The sequence below is a fragment of the Cynocephalus volans genome, chromosome 10 (genome assembly GCF_027409185.1).
Source record: "Cynocephalus volans isolate mCynVol1 chromosome 10, mCynVol1.pri, whole genome shotgun sequence".
NCBI classification, from domain to species: Eukaryota; Metazoa; Chordata; class Mammalia; order Dermoptera; family Cynocephalidae; genus Cynocephalus; species Cynocephalus volans.
The window spans coordinates 102956006-102982592 of record NC_084469.1 but is presented as its reverse complement, the minus strand read 5'-3'; the positions used below and the strand labels follow the sequence as shown (position 1 = coordinate 102982592).

The 26587-nt window shown below is 52.7% G+C and overlaps 1 protein-coding gene across 3 annotated transcripts in view; it reads right to left on the bottom strand.

Annotated features, from left to right (window-relative positions):
* PDE4A (phosphodiesterase 4A) overlaps positions 1–23672 on the bottom strand; it is a 35463-nt gene extending 11791 nt beyond the window's left edge. For 2 of the 3 annotated variants that reach the window (XM_063109100.1, XM_063109098.1), the window contains exons 1-14: positions 23431–23672; positions 12507–12698; positions 12096–12132; positions 11915–11985; positions 10993–11042; positions 10690–10802; positions 7070–7163; positions 5343–5566; positions 3831–3929; positions 3568–3732; positions 3189–3288; positions 2847–3001; positions 2460–2582; positions 1920–2102 (exon numbers count right to left, since the gene is read on the bottom strand). In XM_063109100.1, coding sequence (XP_062965170.1) covers positions 1920–2102; positions 2460–2582; positions 2847–3001; positions 3189–3288; positions 3568–3732; positions 3831–3929; positions 5343–5566; positions 7070–7163; positions 10690–10802; positions 10993–11042; positions 11915–11985; positions 12096–12132; positions 12507–12698; positions 23431–23672 — 1848 coding nt within the window. Of the gene's footprint in view, positions 1–1919; positions 2103–2459; positions 2583–2846; positions 3002–3188; positions 3289–3567; positions 3733–3830; positions 3930–5342; positions 5567–7069; positions 7164–10689; positions 10803–10992; positions 11043–11914; positions 11986–12095; positions 12133–12506; positions 12699–21933; positions 22156–23430 lie in introns of those variants that run through there. The other variant, XM_063109099.1, reaches the window with a different exon arrangement.
* Positions 23673–26587: the final 2915 nt, after the last annotated feature.

Below are 26587 nucleotides of genomic sequence, written 5' to 3'. Positions count from 1 at the left end.
CACTTTCTGCAACAAAGAGAAACTAGAAATAACTTCATGGCAGACTGCTGGTTAACACTCTCATAACACCTTTCCTTCCACTCAGAGACCAAACCTTGATTTTTCTGGTGAGAGGCAATGTGTCCAGATGAAAACTACATTTCCCAGCCTCCTTTGCAAAGAGATGGTGGCCATGTGACCACCTGTAGATGGAAGGTGCTGGGAGCTGCCTCTGTTGGCAGTGGCCTTTCCTCCCTGCAATGTAGCCAGAATGGTTGGAGCTCTGACAGCATCTGTGACCAGGATGGGTAGAAGCCCCGAGCTTCTGATGGTAGAAAAGAAACACCAAAAGCTCTCGGATATCTGCCGATTTTGTGGAGCCTCTCTCTATGCCAGATTTCTTTTCTCTAGACTTTTCTTACATGAGAGAGAAAAAATAAAGCTTTATCTTGTTTAAGTCACTGTGAATTCCTAACAGCTAAACACCTAAATGTCCATGAACAGGGGAATGACTAAAGACACCATCATCTAGCAATATCTATGGGAATGCTATATCTAAAGACACCATCATCTAGCAATATCTATGGGAATGCTATATCTTTTTTTTTTTTTTTTAAAGATGACTGGTAAGGGGATCTTAACCCTTGACTTGGTGTTGTCAGCACCACGCTCAGCCAGTGAGCGAACCGGCCATCCATATATGGGATCCGAACCCGGGGCCTTGGTGTTATCAGCACCGCACTCTCCCAAGTGAGCCACGGGCTGGCCCTATGGGAATGCTATAAAGCAGCGAAAAGGATGAACTAAATCCATGTTTGATAACCTGGGAAGATCTCTAAGTCATTGTTGGAAAGAAAAAGCAAATTGCATTAAAATATTGATATAGATTTTTTTTTTTAAACATCTAGCTGGTACAGGCATCTGAACCCTTGACCTTGGTGTTATCAGCATCGCATTGTCCCAAGTAAGCTAACTGGCCAGCCCTTATATATATTTTTTAAAAAGCTAAACCCACAAACTATTGCTAGTAAGTTGCCTGTGAACATAACTGCATATTAAAATGTATAAAACAGGGGCTCGCCGTTTAGCTCAGTTGGTTAGAGTGTGGTGTTGATAATACCAAGGTCAAGGGTTCAGATCCTCATACTGTCCAGTTGCCAAAAACAAACAAAATAAATAAATAAATAAAGTGTATAAAACAGGTTTTCAATGGAGCGTGTGTGTGTGAGAGAGAGAGAAAAAGAGAGATCTTGCACCCCCAAGGGACATTTGACAATGTCTAGAGACATTTTTGGTTGTTACAAATGGGGAGGGGTGCTCCTGGCTTCTAGTGGGTAGAGACCAGGGATGCTGCTAACAATCTTACGATGCCCGTGGCAGCCGCCACCACAAAGAATGATCTGCCCCAAATGTCAACAGTGCTGAGGCTGAGAAACCCAGGTCTGGAAGGGCAGATACACCACAACAAGAAGACTGGGTCTCACCAGGGAGGAGACAAAGAGGGGAGGGTGAGGAATTGTCATGTCACACTTTGCGGTGACTCTTTTATGAGATTGTGTTGCTGTCTCTGTTGTTAAGTTAAACAAGCACATGATGAAGACATTTCACAGCATCTCAAAATTAACTGAAAATCAGAGACAACTGTTAGCGGCCAGGTTACAGGGAAACTGTGAGGCGAAATTGACACCAGGTCTGTAAATAACAGCCAGGTAAGTATCATCATTGATGTTTCTGGTGGTTGCTGCAAATGCATGAGAACTCTCTAGAGTAGGTCTACAAACTATGAGTGTTGTCCTGAAAGAGAAAATGTTGCATATTTTTCAACAAGATGAAAAAACAAATAAACAAACAAAGAATAACTTGACGTTGTGGAGAGGAATGTCAGGATCTCCTGGGACTTGGAGCTCTGAGCTCCTTGTATCCCCTCCCTGATCCTGTACCTGAGACTTCTCCACAGAGGCCGTGTGTTTGTCGCACATGGGGCTGATTTCCATGCCACGCTCACGCTCACGGTCACCCTGCTGGAAGAACTCGGCCATGATGCGGTCTGTCCATTGGCGGTACAGCTCCAGTGGCTTGGTGGGGTTGCTGAGGTCCGCGCAGTGCACCATGTTCCGTAGGACCTGAATGGTGTGAGGGGACAGGTGGACACCTTCAGAGGCCATGCCCCATCCCAGGCTGGGGCCTCAGGCTTTCTTATTTCCCATTTGGGAGAGTGAAGGTGGGAAGAGAGGGGAAGAGATGGGGAAGAGAAGGTGAGGGGGAGAAGTATGAGGGATTTGGAGAGAAGTGGGAGAAATGGGGGGAGATGGGAAGGACAGATGGAGTTAGAATGGGAAGATGGCAGAGGGGACAGAGAAAAATAGACAGGAAGATGGGCTACATGGGAGACACAAGGGAAGGGCAGTCACCCAGACCTAAAGTGGGCAGGAGAGGAGAGGAGAGGGTCCAGTCTCCTTATATGGTGTGTGGGGAGGCACCTGGATGCGATCAGAGTAGTTGTCCAGCAGGAGGACCCCCGAGCTAGTCACTTTCTTGGTCTCCACCATGGTCTTCAGGTCAGCCAGGAGGGTCATGTGCTTGGACATGTCCGTGGCCAGCACCTGTGGACAAAGAGGCATCACAAGTGCTGCAGAAGCCCACCCGCCTGCCCACTGTACACACCAGGGTCGCTGTTTTTTCTGGAGGCTGACCATAAGGGGATCCGAACCCTTGACCTTGGTGTTATAAAACCAGAGCCTCTGACGTTCTCACTCGGCAGAACCCGCCCACTCAGGTTTCAGAGGGTCCCTCTAGGACCTCTCCTCCCAAGCCTGCTCCTCAACGTCTTCCTTTCCCTCTCTGTCCCCGTCCCTGCCACCGCCCACCATGTCGATGACCATCTTGCGCAGGCTCTGCCGCTGGCGCTTGCTGAGGTTCTGGAAGATGTCGCAGTTGTCCTCCTGCAGCAGCTTGAAGCCCACGGCCAAATGGTGATTCTCGAGCACCGACTCGTCGTTGTACATAAGGGCCAGCTCCGAATCTGCGGCCCAGGCCCAGACGGTCAGGAGAGGTGGTGGGCCGCCCCGCCCCCATCGTGGCCAGGCCCGCCCCCAGCCCGGTAGCCCCGCCCCAACCCACCAGCCCCCCCCCCCCGCCAGCCCCACCTCCAACCCCAGCCCCGCCCCCAGCCCGGCCCGCCAGCCGCGCCCCTAGGGAGGGCCACTCACTAGTGTTGATGAGGAACTGGTTGGAGACCCCAGGGTGGTCTACATCGTGGATGGCAGCCGCGAAGAGGGCGGCAAGAATCTCCAGGTCGGTGAACACGGCCTGGGGGAAGAGAGAGGAGGTCAGAGACAGACAGAATTTAGAATAATGGGGATAAGAGAGACAGGGTAAGAGAGGGGTGGGTGGCAAAGGGAGACGGGGGGGGGGGGGGGGGCGTCAGGAAAGATGAGTCAGGAGAGGAAGACGAGGATTAGAGAGAGGAACGAGGTCAAACAGAGATGGAGGCCAGAGACAGGGGGTCACAGAGACAAACAGGAGGCCGGAAATGGGCGGTCACAGGGATGGGGCCCAGGGAGACAGAGGGAGGTGGCAGGCACTCACGTCCAGCGCAGGCGTGGCCAGCAGCACGTGGGTGGACTGCAGCACATCGGCCGCGTGCAGGCTGTTGTGGTAGGCCACGTCGGCATGGTAGTGGTCCTCCAGCGTCAGCATATATGTCACCATTGTGTCCACAGGGATGCGGAACTTCTTCAGCAGGTCTCGCTCCTGAGGGCCGGCAGGGGCAGAGCGGTGACCCCTGCCGGTCCTCAATGCCCTGCCCTGCGTCCCTCGCAGTTCAGTCCCCTCCCCTCTGCTCCCATCACCTGGAATATCGTATACATGATGCAGCTAAGGGAGCGGCCTCCAGCGTAATCCGACACGCAAAAGATGTTCAGGCCCCACTTGTGCAGGTTCTCCAGTTCCTGGTGGAGATGGGGCCAGAGGTCAGGAGCCTGCAAAAGCCAGAGCCCTGGAGATCTTTTTCTAGGAGTCTGGGGCCCAGGTCTGAAGGAAGCACCATTATTGCTCACCCAGTGGGTGGCATATTCAGGAACACAGGATTTACTACCCAGGTCCTACCGGGCTGGAAAATAACAAAGCAACTACAGCTACTATCTCTTGAGCGCTTATTAACCACCAAGGACTGCACTAAATACTTGTCATTTGACAGGTGAGGAAACCAAGACTCAGAAATGTGACACGACTTCTTCAAGATCTCTCAGCTCACAAGTGGCAAAGCTGGATGGATCACTTAGGACAGCAGTGGTGCTGGTAACACCAAGGTCAAGGTTTCGGATCTCCTTACCAGCCAGTCACACACACACACAAAAAGCTGGATGGGGGGCCGAGCCCGTGGCGCACTCGGTAGAGTGCTGCGCTGGGAGCGCGGCGACGCTCCCGCCGCGGGTTCGGATCCTATATAGGACTGGCCGGTGCACTCACTGGCTGAGTGCCGGTCACGAAAAAACGACAAAAAAAAAAAAAAAGCTGGATGGGAACCCAGCTCAGCTGACCCCTATGCAAGCTCAGCCTCCAAGCTAACCTGCTCATGAGCCCCCCAGTTGGTGGTGGCAGGGAGGAACACAGGCTAATTTTCCATGTCTCTCAAGATTCAAGAACATTGCCAGCACATAGTTGGTGCTCAATAGACACCAGATGACTCAATGGGGAGGACTCGCCACAGGTGGCTCAAAGACGGTTACAATAAACATCAGCTGAGTGGGCTGGCTGGTTAGCTTAGTTGGTTTGAGCACAACCTTGCAACACCAAGGTCAAGGGTTCAGATCCCCTTACTGGACAGCTGCCAAGATTGGATTTACTATCTGCGGGAAGAGCCAGGAATCAAACCCAGGCTTGGACTGCAGCAGAACTACTGGGACTCTGTCCAGATCCACATCACCGGCCTGTACACCAACCCCTGAGTGACTGGGAGTATTGCTTGCTAAGGCTCACAGCTGCCCCTTTTTCCAGGAAAACTTCTCTTGTCCCCACAAAAGGGGCAGGGAACGGGTGATGCTGTTCACCCCTGGGGACAGTCCCTAGCCAATGACTAATGTGGGGGTACAAAGATCCAGCACTCTTGCCTCAACGTGGGTTCAACTCCATAATGCTGTCTATACTCCAGAGCTCCCACGGAATCAGGCTGAGGCTGGAGTCCAGCTGAGACCACCTCCTTGCTGGGCTTAGTCACCCCTCCCTCCTGTGACCCCTCCTCATAAAGCAGGTACACCCGAATCTTCATCTCAGACTTCTAGGGGAGCCATCTTAAGACATGACTCCTGCCCCTGGAGACCCCTGCCCCTCTTCAGCCCAGCCCCTGCTGAGCCCCCACCCACTTGGGCCAGCAATTCTTCCTGGTCAGTCTTCACCCCAAAGCGAGGGATGCTGGAGTCGTTCAAGCTGCTGCTGCGTGTCAACTTTTTCACCCCTGTGATCTGAGACATGGGCTGGAACTGCGGCATGGGGGGCGGAGGCTGCTGGGAAGGTCTCTGCCGTGGTGCTTGCTGTTTTTCTCGCTCCTTCATCGTGGGTGATGGAATCTCCACTTCATTCTGTTTGTCTGCAGAAGATCAGGGGGCAAGTATGAGCACCCCCCCTCCAGAGTCTCCCTATTCCCTCAGCCCTCTACGCATCCTGGGAAGCCTCACCCAAGAGGGCAGACCCCTTCTTGGTGTCATGCTGATGGCTACCCAGAGACCAGAAACCACAGGGGACACAGGAATTCTTCTGGGAGGTAGTAGGCTGGAGTGGGGGTCCTGGCGCCAGCCCAGGGCTGTGGGCTGGCCCCAGTTCAATTGCCAGGTTTGGTGGGAGGGTGGCGTGGGAAGTCAGGAAGTGCAGTAGGGATGCCAGGGAGAGCTGCTGCCTGCCCCAGATACCCAGGGAAACTTCTTGGTCGGGGAAGACACCCCCATGGTGGCAGAGAGTGCTGGTGGTGGGGGGTATCATTGGGAGGAGGGAGGGCAGAGTGGTCTCTGGCTCCATGGCCCCCCCTAACCTGCCTGGGGGCCAGCTCCAGGATCCCTTTTCCTGAGCTTTCAAGGGTTTCCAGAGCCCAGCCAAGGTCACCCATTGTGACCTGGGGCTGCCAGTCAATGACAGAATCTAATAGGGGTCATTTGCATGCCATGTTCCATTGGCTACGGTCAATGACAGGGTCTAGTAGGGGTCATTTGCATGCCATGCTCCCATTGGTGGGAGCATTTGAAACTCTGAACCCTCCTCTTCAGTTTGCTGGGGGCCTCTAGGGTTTGGCAATAAATTGTGAAGGGGATATTATCCTGAGTTTGGAGGGATATCCTTAGCTCGGGGGCTCTTGGGTTCAAAGGTTAGGATGAGTTTGAGGTCCCCGTGAGCTTAGTAAAGGGTTCCTATGAATTTGGGGCATCCTACTGTATTGGGGTTCCATCAAGTTAGAAAATTCCCCCAAGTTTGGAGAATCTTTTGTAGGTTTCAAAGCTTAAGAATCCTACTGAGTTTGAGGATCTAAAGCTTTGTGAGTCAACTGAATTTGTGGGGTCACACCAAGTTTGGAGATTCTATTGATTTGTGGGGGCTACTTAGCTTGGAATATTTTCAAAGTTTGTGGGTCCTTTGTGGGCTCTAGAGCACAGAGTTTACTTAAGTTTGAGAACCCTATGGAGTTTGGGCATCTCTCTTGAGCTTGGGGGAGTCTTCTGAATTTGGGGATGCCAATCCAAGTCTAGAGATTCTATTGAATTTTAGGTTCTACTGAATTTGGGAGGCTTTTCATCTCAGAGACTATTTTTAAAGTTTAGGAATTCTATTTCACTTTGGGAAGTCTCCTGTGGTCTTGAGTTTGAGAGTTCTGTTGGGATTGCACTGAGTTTGGAGTGGCTTTTCAGCTCATATATTCAAATGCTGTTGGGGTCCTATTGAGTTTGGGGGCATCATGACTGTGGGAACTCTTGAGCTTGGTGACTTAGACCTTTGGGGAGTTAAGAGTCAGGGTCCCTGGGTAAATGTTGGCACTAGGACCCAGGGTTAGGGCAGTCCCCCCAGCCCCTGTGTCCCTCCAACCCAGACGCTGCCCTTCACTCACCCAGGAATGTTGTAGAAATGTACTCTGAGACCTGGTTTCCTGACCTGCTCATTTCTGACAAGTGTGTGAGTTCACGGTTCAGCATCCTCTTGAACTAAGGTAAAGGAGTCAAGAAGGAAGGGATGATGGGGAAATCATAGTGGGGGGTGGGCGTGTGTGTCAGCACTTCCCAAGAAACTCCTGAAGACCCCATAAGTCCCTCCTATTTCTCTGCTCAGACAGAGCCCCTACCAGGCTGCTGGAGGGAGAGGGGGCAGCCTTTCCTTTCCTCCCACCTCTGGATGGGGGTCCCCAGGCTTGGGGGATCAGGATCAGCATACCCCTCCAGAGGAAAGAGGGACTCCCTTCCCCACACTCCCCCTAAGGAGGAGCCAGAGGGGCACCTGTGGAAGGGAGGGCCTCCTGCCTAACAGGGAGCCAATGGGGTATCAGGAGACTCCCGTCACCATGGCAATGGGAGTCTCCTTAGCAACTCCCCCTCCAACCAGCTGCTGAGCTGGGGGAAAGGGGGGCAAGCTGGAAGCCCCTTAACCCTTGCCTTCCCAGAGCTACCCCTGGCCCAGGTCTTCCCAGACAGAGACACCAATCCCTGGGGGTCCTGGCTCCCAGCCCCCTGCCCAGTTTGGAAGAAGGGTTGCAGTGCCCAAGCTCTGGGGGAAGAGAAGGTTTGGCCAGGGCAGGGGAGAGCAGTGAGCTGAGATAACCCCAGTTTGGTCACCCAGGGGAGGGGGAGTTGGGTTCCCATCATAGCCCCCCTCCTCCAACTTCAAGGAGGTGGACAGATGCACAGATGAATGAAGTATACTCAAAACTGGGCTTGGGAGCCCCTCCTGGTCCCCCCATGCCATTTCACACAGGCCTCTGCTGTGACATTGTGCATGGAGGAGAAAGGGCATTGGCTCCCCACCCCCAAGCTGTGCCAAAGCACCCCCAAAGCAGGAGCATACTCTGTCCAGTGATGCCAGAGGGACACTTGGCAGGAAGGGTGAGCCTGCATGGGCCACACTGAGACAGGGTGCTCACCCATCCTGGTGCTACCAAGAGACCCTGGGTACACATAACACACACACATGCATACACACACAAGATGGACCCACAAAATCTCACACAACTGCACAGATTTGCAGGCTCCCAGTCCTACATTGTCACACACCTGAGACACACAATATGGCAGTCACTGACATTTGGGGCCACCTGCCCCCAAAATATCAGCCAGCTCTGGGCTCACAAACGTGGCCCAGTATACAACACCACAGTCAGAACCATATGATCCAGACAGGGCCACACCAACACCCAGGCAAACAAGCATATGGCCAGGGGGACACACACCATCGCAGACATACACACATCCAGACACTCATACAGTCACACCCAGCAGGAGACCCAACCCCCCTCCCCCCCCAAGGAGAGCCACACACCCCCAGCCTCCCGCCATCCACACCCAGCCCTGGGTCACACAGAGATGATCACAAGCCTTTATCTCCAGGCCACACACGTGCACAGCTGCACACACGGCCACACAGGGGCTGGAGGGTCTGAGGTGGAGGGCCGGGTAGGTCTCCCACCCATCCTCCGCCTTTCTTTCCCCTACCTGGTCCCACCAGCCCACCAGCCAGGGCTTGGAGCAGGTCTCGCAGAAGAAATCCACCAAGGGCATCTTGGAGCCTTAGCCCTGCTCAGGGCTGCCTGCTGCACACAGAGGCTGAGCTTGGGGCGTCCCGGGGTTAACAGCCTCAGGGAGGGGGGTGCTGGGCGGGTGGGAAGTGGAACAGGGAGCCGCGGAGGGGCCTGGGCCGGCCCAGCAGGGCTGGGGGCTCCCTTCCCCTCCGCGCTCCCGGAGGCAGCCCTGGTTACATGGTCCACCAGCCCCTGGCCCTGATGGGCCCCCCCTCTGCGGTGGCTGGATGCAGTGGCAGCAGGGGGCCCCTGCCCATGGGGGGACAGGACAAGGGTCCTGGAAGAGGCTGCGGAGGCTAGGGGCTCCGTGTGTGCACCGGTGTGTGTGCGTGTGCGAGCTCACTGCAGCACCACCGGCCGGCTGCATGCGATGTCAGGTGGTGCTGGGGGTGGGGGGGCGTTAAAGGGGCATCGGAGCCCACAGGCCTCAGCCAGGACCCAGGTGGGGCTGCAAGGGGAGAGGCGGAGAGGCCCACACCCCCCTGTGAGAAAATGTCCCCTCCATGGACACACTCAGAGATGGAAACACACCCAGACACTCCACACACACACACACACACACACACACACACACACAAATACCCTGAGACACTTCTTCCATGGACACCAACACACACCCAGACACTTGACATTCGAACACACACAGATACCGAAATGCTTTCAGTCCTGCAATTAAACATCACACAATCACACACACGTGCATGTGCATTCACACATACACACACACACACCTGGATACAGTCACAACTGTGATGTCCAACACATTTATAGCCATGCAGCTGAGCACCCAGAGATACAAATGCCTGCAGACACACCCCTTCCAAGAACACAGACACACACCTAGGGACTAGCACCCAAACACCGGACACACACGCACTCAACACACCCACAGACACTTTCAAGCAAGCAGAAATATCCTTATGCCCTTGGACACAAATATGCCCCGACAAATCCATAAGGGAACACTCACACTCACTCCCACAGATACACAAATACACACACGCACACCATCGCAGAACACCCGCAGACCCATACACAGAGACACAGTCATTCTCAGATGCTTGACCCATCCTCAGGAACACAATCGCCCTCAGACTCGCACGTTCTCAGACAAGCCTCCACCCACAGATGTATGCACCCCCAAACAAAGACACCCCCACCTGCACACTCATTTCCTGATAGGCATCCACCCACAAGGGCTGCCACCATGCTGTACAACTCTAGGAAACATCATTCACACTGCCTGCTTTCTGAATGGTGCCCCCTGGAGTTGTGCAGTGCACGGTCTGCACACCTGTACATGGAAGGCTTGCACCCTCCCCTGCAGCCCTGCAAACACATAGAGATACACAGATTCTCACCTGGACCAACTCACACCCGCAGACATACACACCGCTCCAGCACAGCCAGAGCCTTACACAATCACCTGTGTACCCCTATACACACTCCACAGGTACACGCCTGCGCGCCACCCCTCAGTGGCAAACACACCAGTGCTGCAAATAGGTAGCCAACAAATCAACAGCTACACAGACGCATAGACATAGATACATACCCGCAGACCATACAAGCATACAACCCCGCCCAATAGAGATGGTCACCTATAGACAGATGTACAACCAGATGCACAAACCCCAGTACACACCAGGCTCCTCCAGGCCCGGGAAAAGTAAGAATCTACAGGAACTACAAATCCTGAAGCTGTCCCCAAAAGGTGCGCCCAGCCCAGGAATTGGCCCTATCTGTAGGCCCCACCCAGAGATTGGCCCCGCCCTCATCAATAGTGGTTGGCTCCGCCCACAGGACCCACCTAGTGGTTGGCCCCACCATAGCCCCGGCCAGTCCCACCCAGGGATTGACCCCGTCCCGTAGCCCCGCCCAGTAGATGGCTCCACCCAAAGGCTCCCCCCCCCCCCCCCCCCCCCCCCCCCCCCCCCGCACACCTTGTGTGAGGCCATCTCGCTGACAGAGCGGTAGGTCTGCATGGTCTCCAGTTGCTCCAGACACCAGTCCAGCTCCTCCAGAGTTTCCCGGGCCAACTGCTGGCATGTCTCCTCTGGGGAAGAAGCAGCCGGAGTGATGGCTGACAGGGTCCCCAGGCAGACCCCCAGAGACCCCAGCCCACAGTGATGGGGGTCCGCCAGCTGAGTGGCGTCCTGGGGAAGGGGGTGAGACAGCCACCGCGGTTGAGGCATCCCCACTGGGGCTGCAAGAGGAGCCCATTCCCACCCCCTCGGCTTAGCTACCTGACAGCGTGGCCTTGCAGACTGGGGGTGGGCCGCCCAGCGGGGACCGCCTGCAAAGAAATGGGGCTCCAATGTCAGTCTGGGCACCCCCAGATCCCTGCATCCCCCTCTTTGTGAGTGGTGCTAGTTTTCCTTTTTTTCTTTCTTTTCTTTTCTTTTTTTTTCTTTGGCAGTTGGCCGGTATGGGGATCCGAACCTTTGACCTTGGCATGTTTTTCTTTTTCTGAGCACTTACTCTGGCCCAGGCACACTGCCATGTACTCTGCCTGCAGCCTCTCAATGAGCCCCACAAGAACCCATTTTACAGATGAGGAAATTGAAGCGTAAGGAGGTGAACCGGCTTCCTCAAGACCACATGGCTGATCAGTGGTAGGGTCAGGTCCTGTGTTCCCAAAGTCTCTGCTCCCTGGACAACCACCTCCCAACTCCTCTGAGAATGGCTCTGCCCCCTACCCACAAAGGAACCAGCAGCACTCAGTCACACCCCCTGCCCTAAAATAATAAGAACAACTCGTATTTAGGGAGGACTTATCATGTGCAGGGCAATGTTCTAGTTCTTTCTCTATACCATCTCCTGGACTCCCCACAGCAGCTATCTAATGGAGGCATTATCATAATTCCCATTTTACTGAGGGGAAACAGAAACACCACAGGATGCCAATTGCCCAGCAAGTTGGTGTCAGGGCCTAGAGTGGTCCTGGGGCTGGGGCTGTGGCCTTACCTCCCTAGATTTTTCTTTATAAAAGCTCGTGTGTCTTAGGCTCTCAAACCACAATGACTCACTGGCTATAAGGGAGTTTTTGCCTGAACAGAGGTTCAGAGAAGTCAAGTGCTTGCCTGAGGCCACACAGCAGGGTTGATAGCCAAACCCAGGTGTGCTTAGGCTCACGATCATGGGTTTTGGGGCCCAGCCTCGACTTACTTGTTGCTGGGAATGGGCACATTGGTCAGGAGTGAGAAGTTGCTGCGAACGCTCCGGAGACTGGCCAACACCTGGGAAGGGGCGCCGCAGTGAGGACAGGTGGCTGGGCCCCTTTGCCCAAGTGTGGGGGAGGGCTGGGGCCCCTGCCCTCCTTAACCATTTGGGGAGGGGGGTGTCTCACCTGGGCAAACGGTGTTACAATGAGATCCTCGGCGTGCCTGAAATCAAGGACAGCGGCAGGTCACGGGTGCCCAGAGATGCAACACTCTGTGAGGGCTGAACCCAGAGCAATGGTGGGCAGGGAGAGCAGCTCAGGTGAGTGGGGGGAGCAGAGATGAAGCGGGGAAGGGGTAAATATACTGCAGGGGCTGGGCTTGGTGGGGGGAATAGGGGGACAGCGGGGGCAGAGATAGGGTTGGCACTCATAACTCCTTGGGTGGAAGTGCTATAAGAGGACTGAGTCCTTTTGGGGGGAGGCACAAGATGGGGTTTGAGGAGGTTGGGGGTGGGCACTCCCACTCCTTGCTGGAAAGGGCAGCTTCTGGTGGAGCCAGGCCTGGGGGAGCTGGCAGGTGGGGAGGATGGTGCTCACGCCTCGCTGGTGACCGACGAGTTCCGGGACATGTTCTTCGGTGACATGTCATAGTCGCTGTCTGAACGGTAGAGGAAGGACTCCCGGCGCTGGCTGGTGGCCACCCCGGCATGCAACACGAGCCCTGGGCTCGCCTGCGAGTCCAGGGGGCTGCGGCCGGGTGATGGCGTTGGCCCATTCTCTGCCTCGAAGCTGCAGAGGACAGGAGGGAAGACAGGTTAGGGAGGCCGAGAGGGTGTTGGGGAGGTCAAGAGGAATGAGGAGACCTAGAAAATTCCTGGAAGGGGGGATGCAGGTAGAGGATGTTAAAGAGAGACGGAAACCCCAAAACATGTGGGAGACAGGGAACTGCAGAGACCAAATGGTTGCTGAGCACCAGGCCCTGTTGCAGGGGCTGGGGACACCCCAAAGCTAAATGCAGTGGGGTCATCCTAGGCTCCACTCTTTCCTTGGCACCTCAAATCAGCCCCACTGCCAAAATCTATCCACAATCTGTCTATTTACCCCCTTCTTGGCCAGCCCACCGTCAACCCTATCCTGGACCAGTATATTCACCTCTCCCCTGGTCCCCAGCTCCTGTTTTCACCCCCAGTCTTTTCCTTCCACAGCCACCAGAGAGAGCCTGTGAACACCTGAGTCAGGTCACATCCCTCCTCTGCTCAGAACCTTCTATAGCTCCCACCTCACTCAGAACCAGAGCCAAAGCCCTCACTGCTGCTGTAGGTCCTGCCGCATGACTTCCCACTCCCCACTTTACTCACTCTGCTCCAGCCACAATATCTTCCTTGCTGGTCCCTAAACATTCCAGAAACATTCATGCCTTAGGGCCTTTGCACGGGCTGTTTTTCCTGCCCAGATCTCCAGTGGCTCCTCCTTGACCTCCTTTAGGCCTCAGCTCAAATGTCACCTCCTCAGGGAGACCTTCCCTGACCAACCTACCTAAAATTTCAACCCTTGCCCTGATATTTCCTATTTTCATTCTTTAAAAACACACACACACACAAAATACTGCTTACCTGACATAATCTATATTTTACTTATCTTCTTTACTGTTTACCTTCCCTTCTAAAACGAAGTTCTGCAGAGCAGGAATGTTTGTCTGCTTTGTTCACAGCTGTGTCCCCGGGGCTGAGAACATGGCCGGGCACACAGTGGATACCCACGATGTGTTTGTTGAATGAATCATTAAACATATGAATGAATGAATGAATGAATGAATACATTGAATTGGATGTGCCATGCCATGGTCAGGGCAGGCCTTACTGAGGAGGTGACATCTCAGCAGGGCTGAAGGATGGGAAGGAGCCACACAAGTCAGGAGGTGGGAGAAAGCACTCCAGGCAGAGGGAAATCCAGTGCAAAGGCCCTGGGGCAGGATTCGGTTTTTGTCCATGGGCTAGCAAAGAAGCTAGTGTGGCTGTAGTGGAGATGCAGACAGACTGTGACAAAGATGTAGATACAGGGCCGGCCCGTGGCTCACTCGGGAGAGTACGGTGCTGAGAACACCAAGGCCTCGGGTTCGGATCCCATATACAGATGGCCGGTTAGCTCACTGGCTGAGCGTGGTGCTCACAACACCAAGTCAAGGGTTAAGATCCCCTTACCGGTCATCTTTTAAAAAAAAAAAAAAAAAAAGATGTAGATACAGAGAGAGGGGAGACAGCAGGACACTAGTGAGACAGAGACCCCCAGGATGAGGCAGGGAGACCCAAGGCTGTGTTATGTGCCTGCTGTGTAACCTGTGGAAAGTAAATCATCAGTTTCCTCATTCACAAAATGGGGACAAGAGCCACCTGACTCGGGTCATCTAGGTGACCAGTGTCAACACAGATAAAATACGTAGAACAGTGAGTTTTTGAGCCCAGAGCTCAAAAGCATTGGCAGGGCTGGCTGGTTAGCATAGTTGGTTAGAGTGCAGCCTTGTAACACCGAGGTCATGGGTTTAGATCTCCAAACCGGACAGCGGCAAAAAAAAAAAAAAAAAAAAAAACTGTTGGCAATTGTCAGTCTATCAACCCCATATAGACCCCTTGGGAAGTAGACTCAGTAAGGCAGTTGATACAAAGAATAAGGATGAGAGTGGTGAGCTGTGTGCCTAGAATGTGCTGTGCGGCCTTGGGAAGGCCACTACCCTCTCTGGTCTGTTACACCATTGTGAAAGCAAGGGAGTTAGACTGGTCAGTGGACCACAAGACCTACTGTGAGGGGTACAATAGGGGAGGGAGAGTGGATAGGAGCCCTCCCCTTTCCAGTCCTACCTACTGAGAGTCAGCATAAGATTTTATTGGAATGATGCCTCTGCTAAGAAATAAGTTAGGGGCCGACCCCATGGCGCACTCGGGAGAGTGCGGCGCTGGGAGCGCAGCAGCGCTCCCACCGCGGGTTCGGATCCTATATAGGGATGGCCTGAGTGCGGTGCAGCCGGTCACAAAAAAAGACAAAGAAAAAAAAAAAAAGAAAAAAGTTAGAAATCTCCTAGACCAAGATGATAATACCATCTTCCATATACTGAGCCTTTTTTTCTGGGCCAGTACTGCAGTGTGGGGAAGAGACTTCATTAACCTCATTTTACGGATGAAGAAACTGAGACTCAAACTGGAGAATGATTAGCTCTGGGTCACACAGCAAGATCATGGCAGGGTCAGAATTTGAACCCAGAACCTGGCCAGTTAGCTCAGTTGGTAGAGTGTGGTGCTGATATCACCAAGGTCAAGGGTCAAGGGTCAAGGGTTCGGATCCCCACACCAGCCAACAGAAAAAAAAAAAAAAGAATTTGAAACTAGGTCTTGTGACTCCTCCCACCAAAATGTTAACTGCTGCCCCTGCCTACTTGACCCCCATTAGAGAACATTCCCCTCATTAGAGCAAATGTTCCTAGGATCCAGACAGCCAACATAGAAAGCAAGGTGGGATGGAGCCCCTGAGTAGCCAGATATTCCAAATTTGGGAAAGAAACTAGAAATTTTAAATTTAAAAATTCAAACTTCTTTTTAAGAAACAAACTTTAAAAAACTTTTTAAAAATCACCATGAAACTTCTGCTCTGCAAAAGATGCTGTCAAGAAAATCGAAAGACAATCAACAGATTGGGAAAAAAATGTGACAAAGGACTTGTATCCAGAATATACAATGAACCCTCAAAACTCAATAAGAAGAAGACAAACATCCCAATAAAAAAAAATGAGCAAAAATTTGGACAGTTCACCAAAGAAGATACACTGACGGCAAATAAGCCTAGTAAACATCATTTGTCCTTAGGGAAATGCAAATTAAAATAATAAAATCCCACCTTATACCTACTAGGATGGCTAAAACAAACTAACAAAAACAGGCAATACCAAGTGTTGTCAAGGGTGTGAAGAACTAGAACATTGCTGGTGGGAATGCAAAGTGATACAGCCACTTTGGAAGACAGTTTATCACTTTTTATGAAATAACATATATACTTACCATGATCTAACAAATCTACTCCTGTGTATTTACCCAAGATAAATGAAAATATATGTCCACCCAAAAACCTGTTCACAATTGTTTACGGCAGCTCTGTTCATAACCAGCAGAAACTGGTCACAACCAAAATGTCCATCAATTGGTGAATGGATACATTGTGGCAGATCCATACCATGGAATACTGTTTCACCATAAAAAACACAAAATGTACTACTGATACACAAAACAACTTGGATCAGTTTCAAATGACTTGTGATAAGTTAAAGAAGCCATAGTGTGGTATCACCACATTATACATATGTCAAAACTCACAGAACTGACTAATAAATTCAGCAAAGTTGCAGGATACTGACAATACACAAAAAGCAGTTGCATTTCTATATACTAACAATGAACAAACCAGAAAGGAAATTAAAAAACAACTCCATTTGAAATAGCATCAAAATGAATAAAATACATAGGAATAAATGTAAACAAGGAGGCAAGACTTGTATATTGAAAACTACAAAGTGTTGTTGAAAGAAATTACAGACATAGATAAATGGAAAGATATCCCATGTTCATGGATTAGAAGACTTCAGATGTCAATATTAGCCAAAGTGATTTACAGATTCAATGCAATCCCTATCAAAAGCCCAATGACGATTTTTGCAGAAACAGAAAAACCCATCCTAAAATTTATACAGAATCTCAAGGGACCCTAAATAGCCAAAACAGTCTTGAAAAAGAAGAACAAACTTGGAGGACTCACTCTTCCTGATTTCAAAATTGACTACAAAGCTACAGTAATCAAAACAGTGTGGTACTGACATAAAGACAGATGTAAAGACCAATGGAACAGAATAAAGAGCCCAGAAATAAACCCTCGCATACATGGTCAAATTGTCTTCAACAAAGGTGACAAGATCGTTCAATGGGGAAAGGATAATCTTTTCAACCAATTGCACTAGGAAAACGATATCCACATGAAAAAGAATGAAGTTGGATCCTTACCTTACACTATATACAAAAATTAACTCAAAATGGATCAAATACCTAAACATAAAAGCTAAAACTATAAAACTCTTAGAAGCTTCATGACACTGGATTTGGCAATGGTTTCTTAGATACAACACCGAAAGCACAGGCAACCAAAGAAAAATAAATTGGACTTCATCAAAATGAAAAACTTTTCTGCATCAAAGGACACTATTCAGAGAGTGAAAAGGCAATCCACAGAATGAGAGAAAATTTTTGCAAATCACGTATCTGGCAAGGGATTAATATCTAGAACATATAAAGAACTCCTGGGGCTGGCTGGTTACTCAGCTGGTTACAGCTTGGTGTTGATAACACCAAGGTCAAGGTTTCGGATACCTGTACCATCCAGCTGTCAATAAATAAATAAATAAATAACTCCTAAAACTCAACAAAAACAAAAAACCAAACAACTCAGTAAAAAAAAATAGGCAAAGGACTCAAATAGGCATTTCTCCAGAAAATATATAGGAATGGCCTTAGTGATCAGGGAAATGTAAATCAAAACAACAACGAGATGCCACTTCACACCCATTAGGATGGCTTCTGTAGGGCCCTTTACCTTTGAGGGTCTTGAGGACACCCCCCTACCTTTAAAGTTCTTGGGGATCTCTCCATTCCCTGCACGCAGTGCTGAGGCAGGAATTTGAGGGACAGCAGAGTCCCGAGCCACTGTCTGTCCAGGATGCTACTTGTAAGTGGCCTTTCACCTTGTCCCGTTCCCCTCTTACCCCTCTCCAGGCAGCTGGTCTCTTCACTCCAAGAGAAGGAACTGGGGTAGGGGGGCCAGGAGGGCACTCCCACCTCCCTCCACCTCTTCTCTCAGTTTCTGACCTGCCTTCTGGGCCTCTGATCTGACCTCCACAGAGGGACCTTGATGGTGCCCAGAATTCCTCCACTCTGCCTGTCCTTGAGGTCACGCCACCTCCTCTTTCACCTGGAGCATCCCCCTGACCAAGTTTCCCCTCTGCTGCTCTGATCCCGAACAATCCATTTCCCACTCAGTGTTGACAGAGCAGCTAAAACCCAGATCAAAAGTACTTGTAAATAACATAGCTGATAAGGGATTAATATCCAGATTATAAAGAATTCCTACAACTCAATAACGAAAAACAACCAAATTCAAAAACGGGCAAGCAGCCTGGGCGGTTAGCTCAGTTGGTTAGAGTGCAGCCTTATAACACTGAGGTCAAGAGTTCAGATCCCCTTACCAGCCAGTTGCCCCCCCCCCCCAAAAAGGGCAAGGGACTTGAATAGATATTTCTCCAAAGAAGATATACCAATGGCTAAGAAGCATATAAAAAGATGCTTAACATCATTAGTCATTAGGGAAATGCAAATCAAAACCACAACGAGATACCACTTCACATCCATTAGGATGGCTATTAAAAAAAAAAAAAAAAAGGAAAATAACAAGATTGGTGAGGATGTGGAGAAATGGGAATCCTTGTACGTTGTTAGCAGGAATATAAAATCTTGCAGCCAGTGTGGAAAACACTCTGGCAGCTCCTAAAAAGTTAAACAGAATTACCATATGATCCAGCAATCCCGCTCCTAGGTGTATACCCTAAGATTGAAAGCAGGGACTCCCAAAGACACTTCACATCCATGTTGACAGCGACATTATTCACAGGAGCCAAAAGGTGGAAACAACCCAAGCATCCATCAATGAATGAATGGATAAAGAAAATGTGATGTATCCATACAATAGAATATTATTTAGCCTTAAATGGAATGAAATTCTTTTTTTTTTTTTTTTTAAAGATGACCGGTAAGGGGATCTCAACCCTTGAGTTGGTGTTGTCAGCACCACGCTCAGTCAGTGAGCTAACCGGCCATCCGTATATGGGATCCGAACCTGTGGCCTTGGTGTTATCAGCACCACACTCTCCCGAGTGAGCCACGGGCCGGCCCTGGAATGAAATTCTGACATATGCTACAACACAGATGAACTTTAAGGACATGATGTCAAGTGAAATAAACCAAATACAAAAGGACAAATACTGTGTGATTCCACTTATAGGATGTACCCAGAATAGTCAAATTCACAGAGACAGAAAGTAAAATTGCAGGTGCCAGGGGCTGGGGAGATGAAATGGGGAGTTAGTGTTTCATGGGTACAGTTTCAGTTTGAGAAGACAAAGTTCTGGAGATGGATGGTGGTCTAATGGCTGTACAACAAAGTGAGTGTACTAATGCCAGTGAAGTGTACACTCAAAAATGGTTAAAATGAGGGCTGGCCGGTTAGCTCAGCTGGTTAGAGCACTGCCTTGTAACACCAAGGTCAGAGGCTCAGATCCCTGTTTCGGCCAGCCATCCCCCGCCCCCCAAAAAGGTTAAAATGATCAATTTTATATCACACGTATTTTGCCACAATAAAAAAAACCCTTATAGAATGTGTACTAAAAAGAGTGAATTTTTATTATACATTTTTAAAAGTAAATTTACATCATTATACATTTTTAAAAGTAAATTTCAAAAGAAAAAAAGAACACTCTCAAGGTGGAATACTCATAGACCATCATCTTGGGTCTTTGATGATAATGCCCATTTATTGAGCACCTGCTGTGTACCTGGTGCCAATTTAGATCCTTTTATGTAAACAGTAAGAATAACAAGATGCTTTACACACATTAACCCATTTACGTCGCCAGCCAACTCTATCGTGTGGGTCCTGTTAACATCCTTATTTGACGGGGAGACTGAGGCACCGGGGTGGTGAGGGGTTGGTGGCCTCACTGCCTGAGAACCATGTCCTGTGTCCCAGGGCTCAGTGGATTTTTGGGCTCTGCTGAGTGCCCCCGGGAGGGGAGAGAAATACCCCTACCTAGGGAGGACCCTGGCCCAGGAACCTAAAATGCAGTTGAGGGAAGCTACACCCAGGTCCCAAGAGGGTCCATTGCTCCCATGGCTGGCAGATGCGCCAGCCCCAGGGGACTCAACTCACGTCAGCAGGAGCCCAGAGGCCTGGAAGAGAAGAGGAGCTCTCCAGGGCCCTGATGTTTGTGCTTCAGGAGCAGATGTCCCCTGGGCAGAAGGAAGGCAGAGGGGAAGGGATTGGGTCTGGAGAGTCACTTGTCCCTCCCTGGCCTGCCACCAATTGCTCAGGGTGGCCCAAAGTCAGGCCGGAGGTTGCTCTGCCAATGTACCAATGTGACACAAAGCCACAGACTAGACTCAGGGGCAGCTGACAGTCTGACACCACAGCCACACGCCCACACACTCCATCATAGGTGAAATGACCTGCACGAGACCTCCCCTCCCACTCGGTGGCAGTCTCAAGTGAAGTTGCTACCTGCCTCCACCTCTATGGGGCTCCTAAGCCTGCCCACCTGGGCTCCCCGGGCATCAAACCGGGCCTTGGGAGGACTGCACAGTCCAGGGGCAGACCTAGACCTTGGGAGTTCTGCTGCAGGGACAGATGGGAAACAAACAAGCTTGTGGGGAGGGCAAGGAAAGGGGACACGTCACAGTTGGTAAAGATTATAACAACAAACACAGCCAACGGCTATTGAATGCCACATGCTGGGCACCGTGCTATACCTGCACATGTGTTAAGGCCCCATTTTCCAGGCAAAGAAACTGAGGCACAGAAAGGATGGATATCTTGCTTAGTGGTAGAATGTGGATTTGAACCCAGCAGCCATGCTACAAGCTGCATGCTAAGTCACTGGGTGTCTGTGTCCCCCCAGGACAGGCTGGTGTCTTCCTGGGCTTCCTGCCCTCTTCACCTGACTCTCAGAGGAGGTGCCAGGCAACCTTTATGGAAGGACCTGGCATTTGCTTTGTGAAGGTCACATGGAGGTTGAGGGCGGGCACTGGTGTGTGTTTGCCAGGCGGCCGTGTGGTGCCAGGTGACACAGCTGTTTGTGGGGCTGGGTATTCAAGTGGAGTTGGTGTATATATGAGTCCGGGGGAGGGGGAGGTTTGTGTGCCCGTGGGTGTGTGTGTGGAGCTGCACATCTGTGCAGGTGAGTGGGGTCTGGATGCTTATGCATGCATCTCATCTGTGTAACCTCGTGAGAGTGTGCCACACAGATGCTGTGACTGTCTTTGACCCCTGCGTGGATATGAGTGTGCTCCAGTATGTGTCTGGGTGCAGGTGGGAGTGTGAGGTGTGTGTGTTTCAGTGAGAGTGTCTTCTTGTGGTGAGTGCAGTGTATACAAGGCTGTGGGAGAGGTGGGCCAGGGTCACTGTGGTCTGTGTGTCACCTGTGTGTGGCCATGGGTCAGCTGTGTGGTTCTCTCGGTGCTCCCACCAGCCAGGAGACCCACACCTAGTACGGTAAACACCAGGTGACCCCAACTGCCCTGTGTGTGGGTGTGTCTGTGTGTGTCTGCATGTGGCTGTGTGTGTCCTGCTGGAGACCACGTGTGTGTCCAGGTATCTGACTGAGTTGGTGCAAGAGGACAAGGCTTAAGAACTCTGAGAACCAAAGGCCACTTCAGGCCCCACTCTCTAAAGCTGACTCTGAATACCCTCCAGTCCTGGCCAACCTCCCCTCCCCTCCCTCCTCCACACCATCACCCGGCTTGGTTTACACTGGCAGCCCCAGCAAGGGGGAGGAGGATGGGGGAGACACCAAGCAGAACAGGGCCCTAGGAACCTGGCTCCAGGCCAGCAGCCTGGGAGTGGAGCCCAGGTGACTCTGGACACCCATATTTGCTGCCAGTGTGAGCTGAGGGAGATCCAGGTTTAGGGGCACAAAGAAGGTGAAGGGATCCCACCTCGGCTAGCCAGGAATGGGGCAGGACCCAACCCCACTTTTGGGGCCACCACCTTCAGGAAGCCCTCAGCAGCACCCGGATTTGGGGGGCCAGGGAAGGGGGTGGGGCCCCAGCCAGATCCTGGAAGCCACTTCGGGGACGCCCCCAAGGCAGGCTCAGGCCCCCTTCCCCCCCCCCCAGCACAGCCGGCGTTGTTTGGTCGCAAAGGAGGGGACTGGCTGCGGGCCACCCACCTGACAGATCTGCCCGACAGGTGCCAACGGGTGTCCTCGTCGCTGAAGGAGAAGTGGGTCAGGGACTCAGGGCCCACGGAGGGCAGTGCCAGGGCCGGGGGCCGGGCCCGGGCCCGAGCCCGGGGCGCTGCGCTGGAGCGCATGGGAGTCAAGCGCCGTCGGGGCGCGCATGGGGACGGCTGTACCGGCTGTACCGTGTGGTGGCTTGCTCTGCTCGCCAGGCCCAAGGTGTCTGCGGCCGTCGCCGCCGCCGGCGCCGCCTCCACCCCCGCCCCCCCCCCGTAACCCCCCAGGGACGGTCCCGGGAGGTCGAGTGTCCCGGTGTCCGCAGCGCCCGGGCGGGCACCGCGCCTGCCTCCCACCGCAGGGGTCCTGCGGAACTGGGCGCACACTTCCCGCCTGCCTCCTCCCTCCAGGGCCTCGGGGGTGCCCCGGGCTCCGGTTTCCCCGACTCCGGGCCCCTCCCGCCCCCCGCCGCCGCCTCCGGCCCCGCCTCCCCCCCTCCCCGCCCTGACGTCGAGCCGGGCCCGCTGGAGGTCTCAGGTCGCCGTGTGCCCCCGGGGGACCGGGACTCGCCGCGCGCGCGGGCAGAGTGTGGGGCCGGGTGACGAAAACCCAGGGGAGGGAGGACGGATGCAGGGAGGTGGGATTTGGGGGCTGGAGAGGGGAGAGACGGAAACAGAGACACGAGAGACAGAAGTGGAGCCAGGGACACTGACAGGAACCCGGAGAGAGGCACTGGTTTGCCCCCAGCACCCATCAGACCCCATGCGATTTCCCAAAGGCTCTGGTCCCTTCTGCTCGGATGTCCCCGCCCCCAGCGCTTCCCTGAGGCCAGATGCTGGGCCCGCGTCCTGTCCAGCGGTGCCTTCCCCCACCTGTGTCTGGGATTATCAAACAAGCACGTGCGGAGGGCAGAGAGGACAGGGGGAGTCAGAGGACCCAGGGAAGTCCCCGGCACCAGCTCGTGCCCACCTCCGGGCTGCCAGCCTCCCTCCAAGACAAACGGACACTGGGAAGCCAGGCCGGATGTGGCCTCCAGGCCTGTCACCCCTAGGCTTCCCGCCCTGCAGCCCACCCCGCGTCTGGCCAGGAAGGGAACTTCCATTTGTCCTCCGTGCCCGGTGCACTCGGTGACAACATCGAGCCTCACCGCAAGGCCACCCCCAGAAGGCACTGCTGGCCCCATTTCACAGGCTTTTAGACTGGGATCAAGATAACTGAACACACGTCCCCAGGTCACCTTGGATGGCAGGTCGCCTCACTCCCCCCAGATGTGACCGCAGCTTCAGGTTTGCACAGGAAGTGGAAGGGATGTAGCGTTTATTGAGCGCCTACTGCATGCCCTATCAGATGTCACCACGGCAACCCTGGCGGGCAGGGATGATTTTTATCACCCAAGTGACGAAAGAGGAAAAGTGAGGCTCAACCTCAGGCCCTGGCCTGTGCCAAGTGGCCAGCGGAGGCTCGATCTCACGGCCACCAGCGCGCACTTACCCGGCCCACGCCTGGCGGCCGAAATCCTGAAAGCCGCGGAGAAGCCGAAGTCGCCTGCGGAAAGTTGGGGACGGGCTGGCGAAGAAGACGGGCGAGGAGGGTGGCGATCGTGGGCGGCGGGGCGCGCGCGGAGCCGGGGGCTCGGGCAGGAACGCCTCGTCTTCGGCCGCCGCCGCCGCCGCCGCCGGGAAGGCCGCCAGCTGCAGCTCGGGGATGCGGCCCAGGCCGCGCGACCGCGCCATGGCCGCGGGGCGGCCCCGCCTCGGCGGGCGCTGGGGAGCCGCACCGCCCGTCCAGCCCAGCCCTGCCCCGGGCCCGCGGGCCCCACCCCGCCCGGCCGTCTCGGCCCTTCCGGCTTCGCGCTGGGGCCGCCCCCGGGGCGGGGCGGGGCGGGCCTGGGGCGCCCACGAGGCCGGGCGGGGACCACCCCGCAGACCCCAGGGCGGCACGTAGTCCGTCTGACGTCCCCACGATCGCCGGAAGCGTCTCCACAAACACCGGGGATGCCCCCAAACTCTCTGGGGCGCTCCCACAAAACCCCCCATGGTGTTGAGAGGCCCCACAGACATCCCCACAATCCCCACGAGGGCCGAGGGGTACCCTCAAAATCCCTGAGCTCCTCCATACAACCCAGAGGTTCTCTGAAAGGCCTCCATAGACCCTGGCACACTCCCATAGCTCCCCAGATGTCCCTATAATCCTAGCAGTGACCTCATCGTTTCCAAGACATCTCCGCAAATCCCAGGGGCATCCCATGAATCCCCAGATGCACCCACAAATCCCACTGGTGCTCTGAGAGCCCAAGAGAAACCCCTTTGGATCCGAGAACTCCCATCACAGTTCCTCAGATGTCCCCCAAATCACCTAGAGCACCCCATCATCCCTGATCCATGCACAGAGAGCCTCCCAGAGCACCCCTAGAGTCCCCACAGCAACAGAGCCATTCCCACAGACCACATGTGGTTTCCCCCAAATCCTAGAATCCTTTAGAAACCCCAGGAATGCTTCCACTGTCTCTTAGATGTTCCTCAATCTCTGGCTCCACAGCATCTCTGAGGTGTCCCAGAAGTGCTGAAACCCCAGGAAAACCCCAGGGGCACATTCAGACTCATGGGAGGCCACCAAAATCCTGGGCTGCACCATAAACCCCAGGGACACAACTAGGTTCCTCCACAGCTCCTGAAACAGTCCTACACTCTAAACCAGAATCCAAGATGCACCCATAATCCTTGGGGACACTCCAGAATGCTGCCCACAGCTCCTGAGATGTGCTTTATAACTCTTAAGACACCCTAGAAGCCCTGAGTGTGCCCACAGTCCCTAGACACCTCTAAGACCACCCCTCGGTCACTCCTTAGAATTCCTGAAACCCCACAGCTCATGAGGTGGCACCAAGAATTCAACCTCCTCTCAGAGAGAGGCACAGTAATCCACACAGAAGGGAACTTTCTGAGGCCCCAGTGGTGACTGCATGGCTAACCATTGTGACCCTGGGGGGACACACATCCCTTTTCACAGATGAGGAAACTGAGACTCAGAGAGTGAAGACTCTTGAACAAAGTCAGGTAGCTGGTTATAATCCCACAAACTACCCCACGCTGTCTGCAGCTCTTTGGGGTTAGGGAAGGGGGAAATGCTTGTTTTAAAATTTTTTAAAAAGGGCAAATCTCTATTTTTAAGGTCCCTCCTTTGAGAAATACCTTTCCTTCTGTAGCAGTTGGCTCCAATGCCACATGCTCATAGTCGGGTCGCCTGGACTTGAGTTTGGCCTCTGGCACTTCTTGGCCATTTGACCTTTGGCAAATCACTTCATTTCATTGAGCTTCAATTTCCCCAGCTGTAAAATATGCATAATAATACTACCCGCCTCATGGATGGACATGTAAAGGCTCAGAATAGTGCTTGGACATAGTAAGCATTCACTAAGTGTTAGCTACAATTATTTATCACTACCTAACAAAACATTCATTGAGGGTTTATATAATATGCAAGCCAGAGGATACACATGAGGGTGATGATGATAGCAGCTAGCCCGTTAGAACGGTTGCTGTGCATTCAGTGCCCCTAGCTATAATGTCATTTAATCTTCACGAAATGCTGAAGAGGTGAAACTATTGTCTCCATTTTACAGATGAGAAAACTGAGTCTTGGAGAGCAACAACCTGCTCCAGGTCAGACAACCAGTGAGTGGCTGAGCCAGGACCTAGACCAATGTTGTTACTTTTTACTTTATTTTCTTTCTTTGGTGGCTGGCAGGTACAGGTATCCAAACCCTGGACCTTCGTGTTAACACATGCTCTAACCAACTGAGCTAACCCACCAGCCCATAGACCAGCGTTTGCCATCCTTTATTTCATTATTACCCCCTGTGGAATAGCCTTTGTAGACATTTTTTCCCTAATCACCTTCACCATGAAACATCAATGCCTGGGATTTTTTGTTGTTGTTTTTAATTGACAGCTGGCAGATACAGGGATCTGAACCCTTGACCTTGGTGTTATAACTACAGTCTAACCAAGTGAGCTAACCTGAAAACCACCTGCCTTATTTTGATGATTCCTCACATCAACGCTTGGGAACAGGGTTCTTACTAGGCCCATTTCAGAGATGAAAAGTGGCTTGGTCAGGGTTACCCAGCCTGGAAGGAGCAGAGCTGGATTATAAACCCAATTGTCTGGCTACAGAGACTGAGATTTTAGCCACTAGGCTACACTGACCTTTCACGGATTAGTTTCCTTCAGCCAGATGTAAACTGACCCTGGTCTATGAGGCCCTACACAAGCTGGCCCATCACTGCCCTATCTCATTTTCTGCCACTCACCTCTCACTCACTCTGCCCCAGACACACTTGCCTCTCTGCTCCTTCAACATATCAGACACACTCCCACCACAGGACGTTTGCACTGGCTGTTGCCTCTGGTTGGCAACCTCTTCCATCAGACACCCACATAGCACACTCCCTCATTTTTTTTAGGACTCTGCTCAAATATCACCTCCTCAGAGAGGCATTCCCTGACCTCAGGGTCCCTCTTTTCTTTCTATCCCACCTGCCACCATCTGGAATTATCTTATGGCTTTATTTCTATCCCTGCTTCACCCCCTAGTCTGAGACTCCAGATAGAAGAAACTGGGTCTATCACATTCTGAGCCAAAGCCA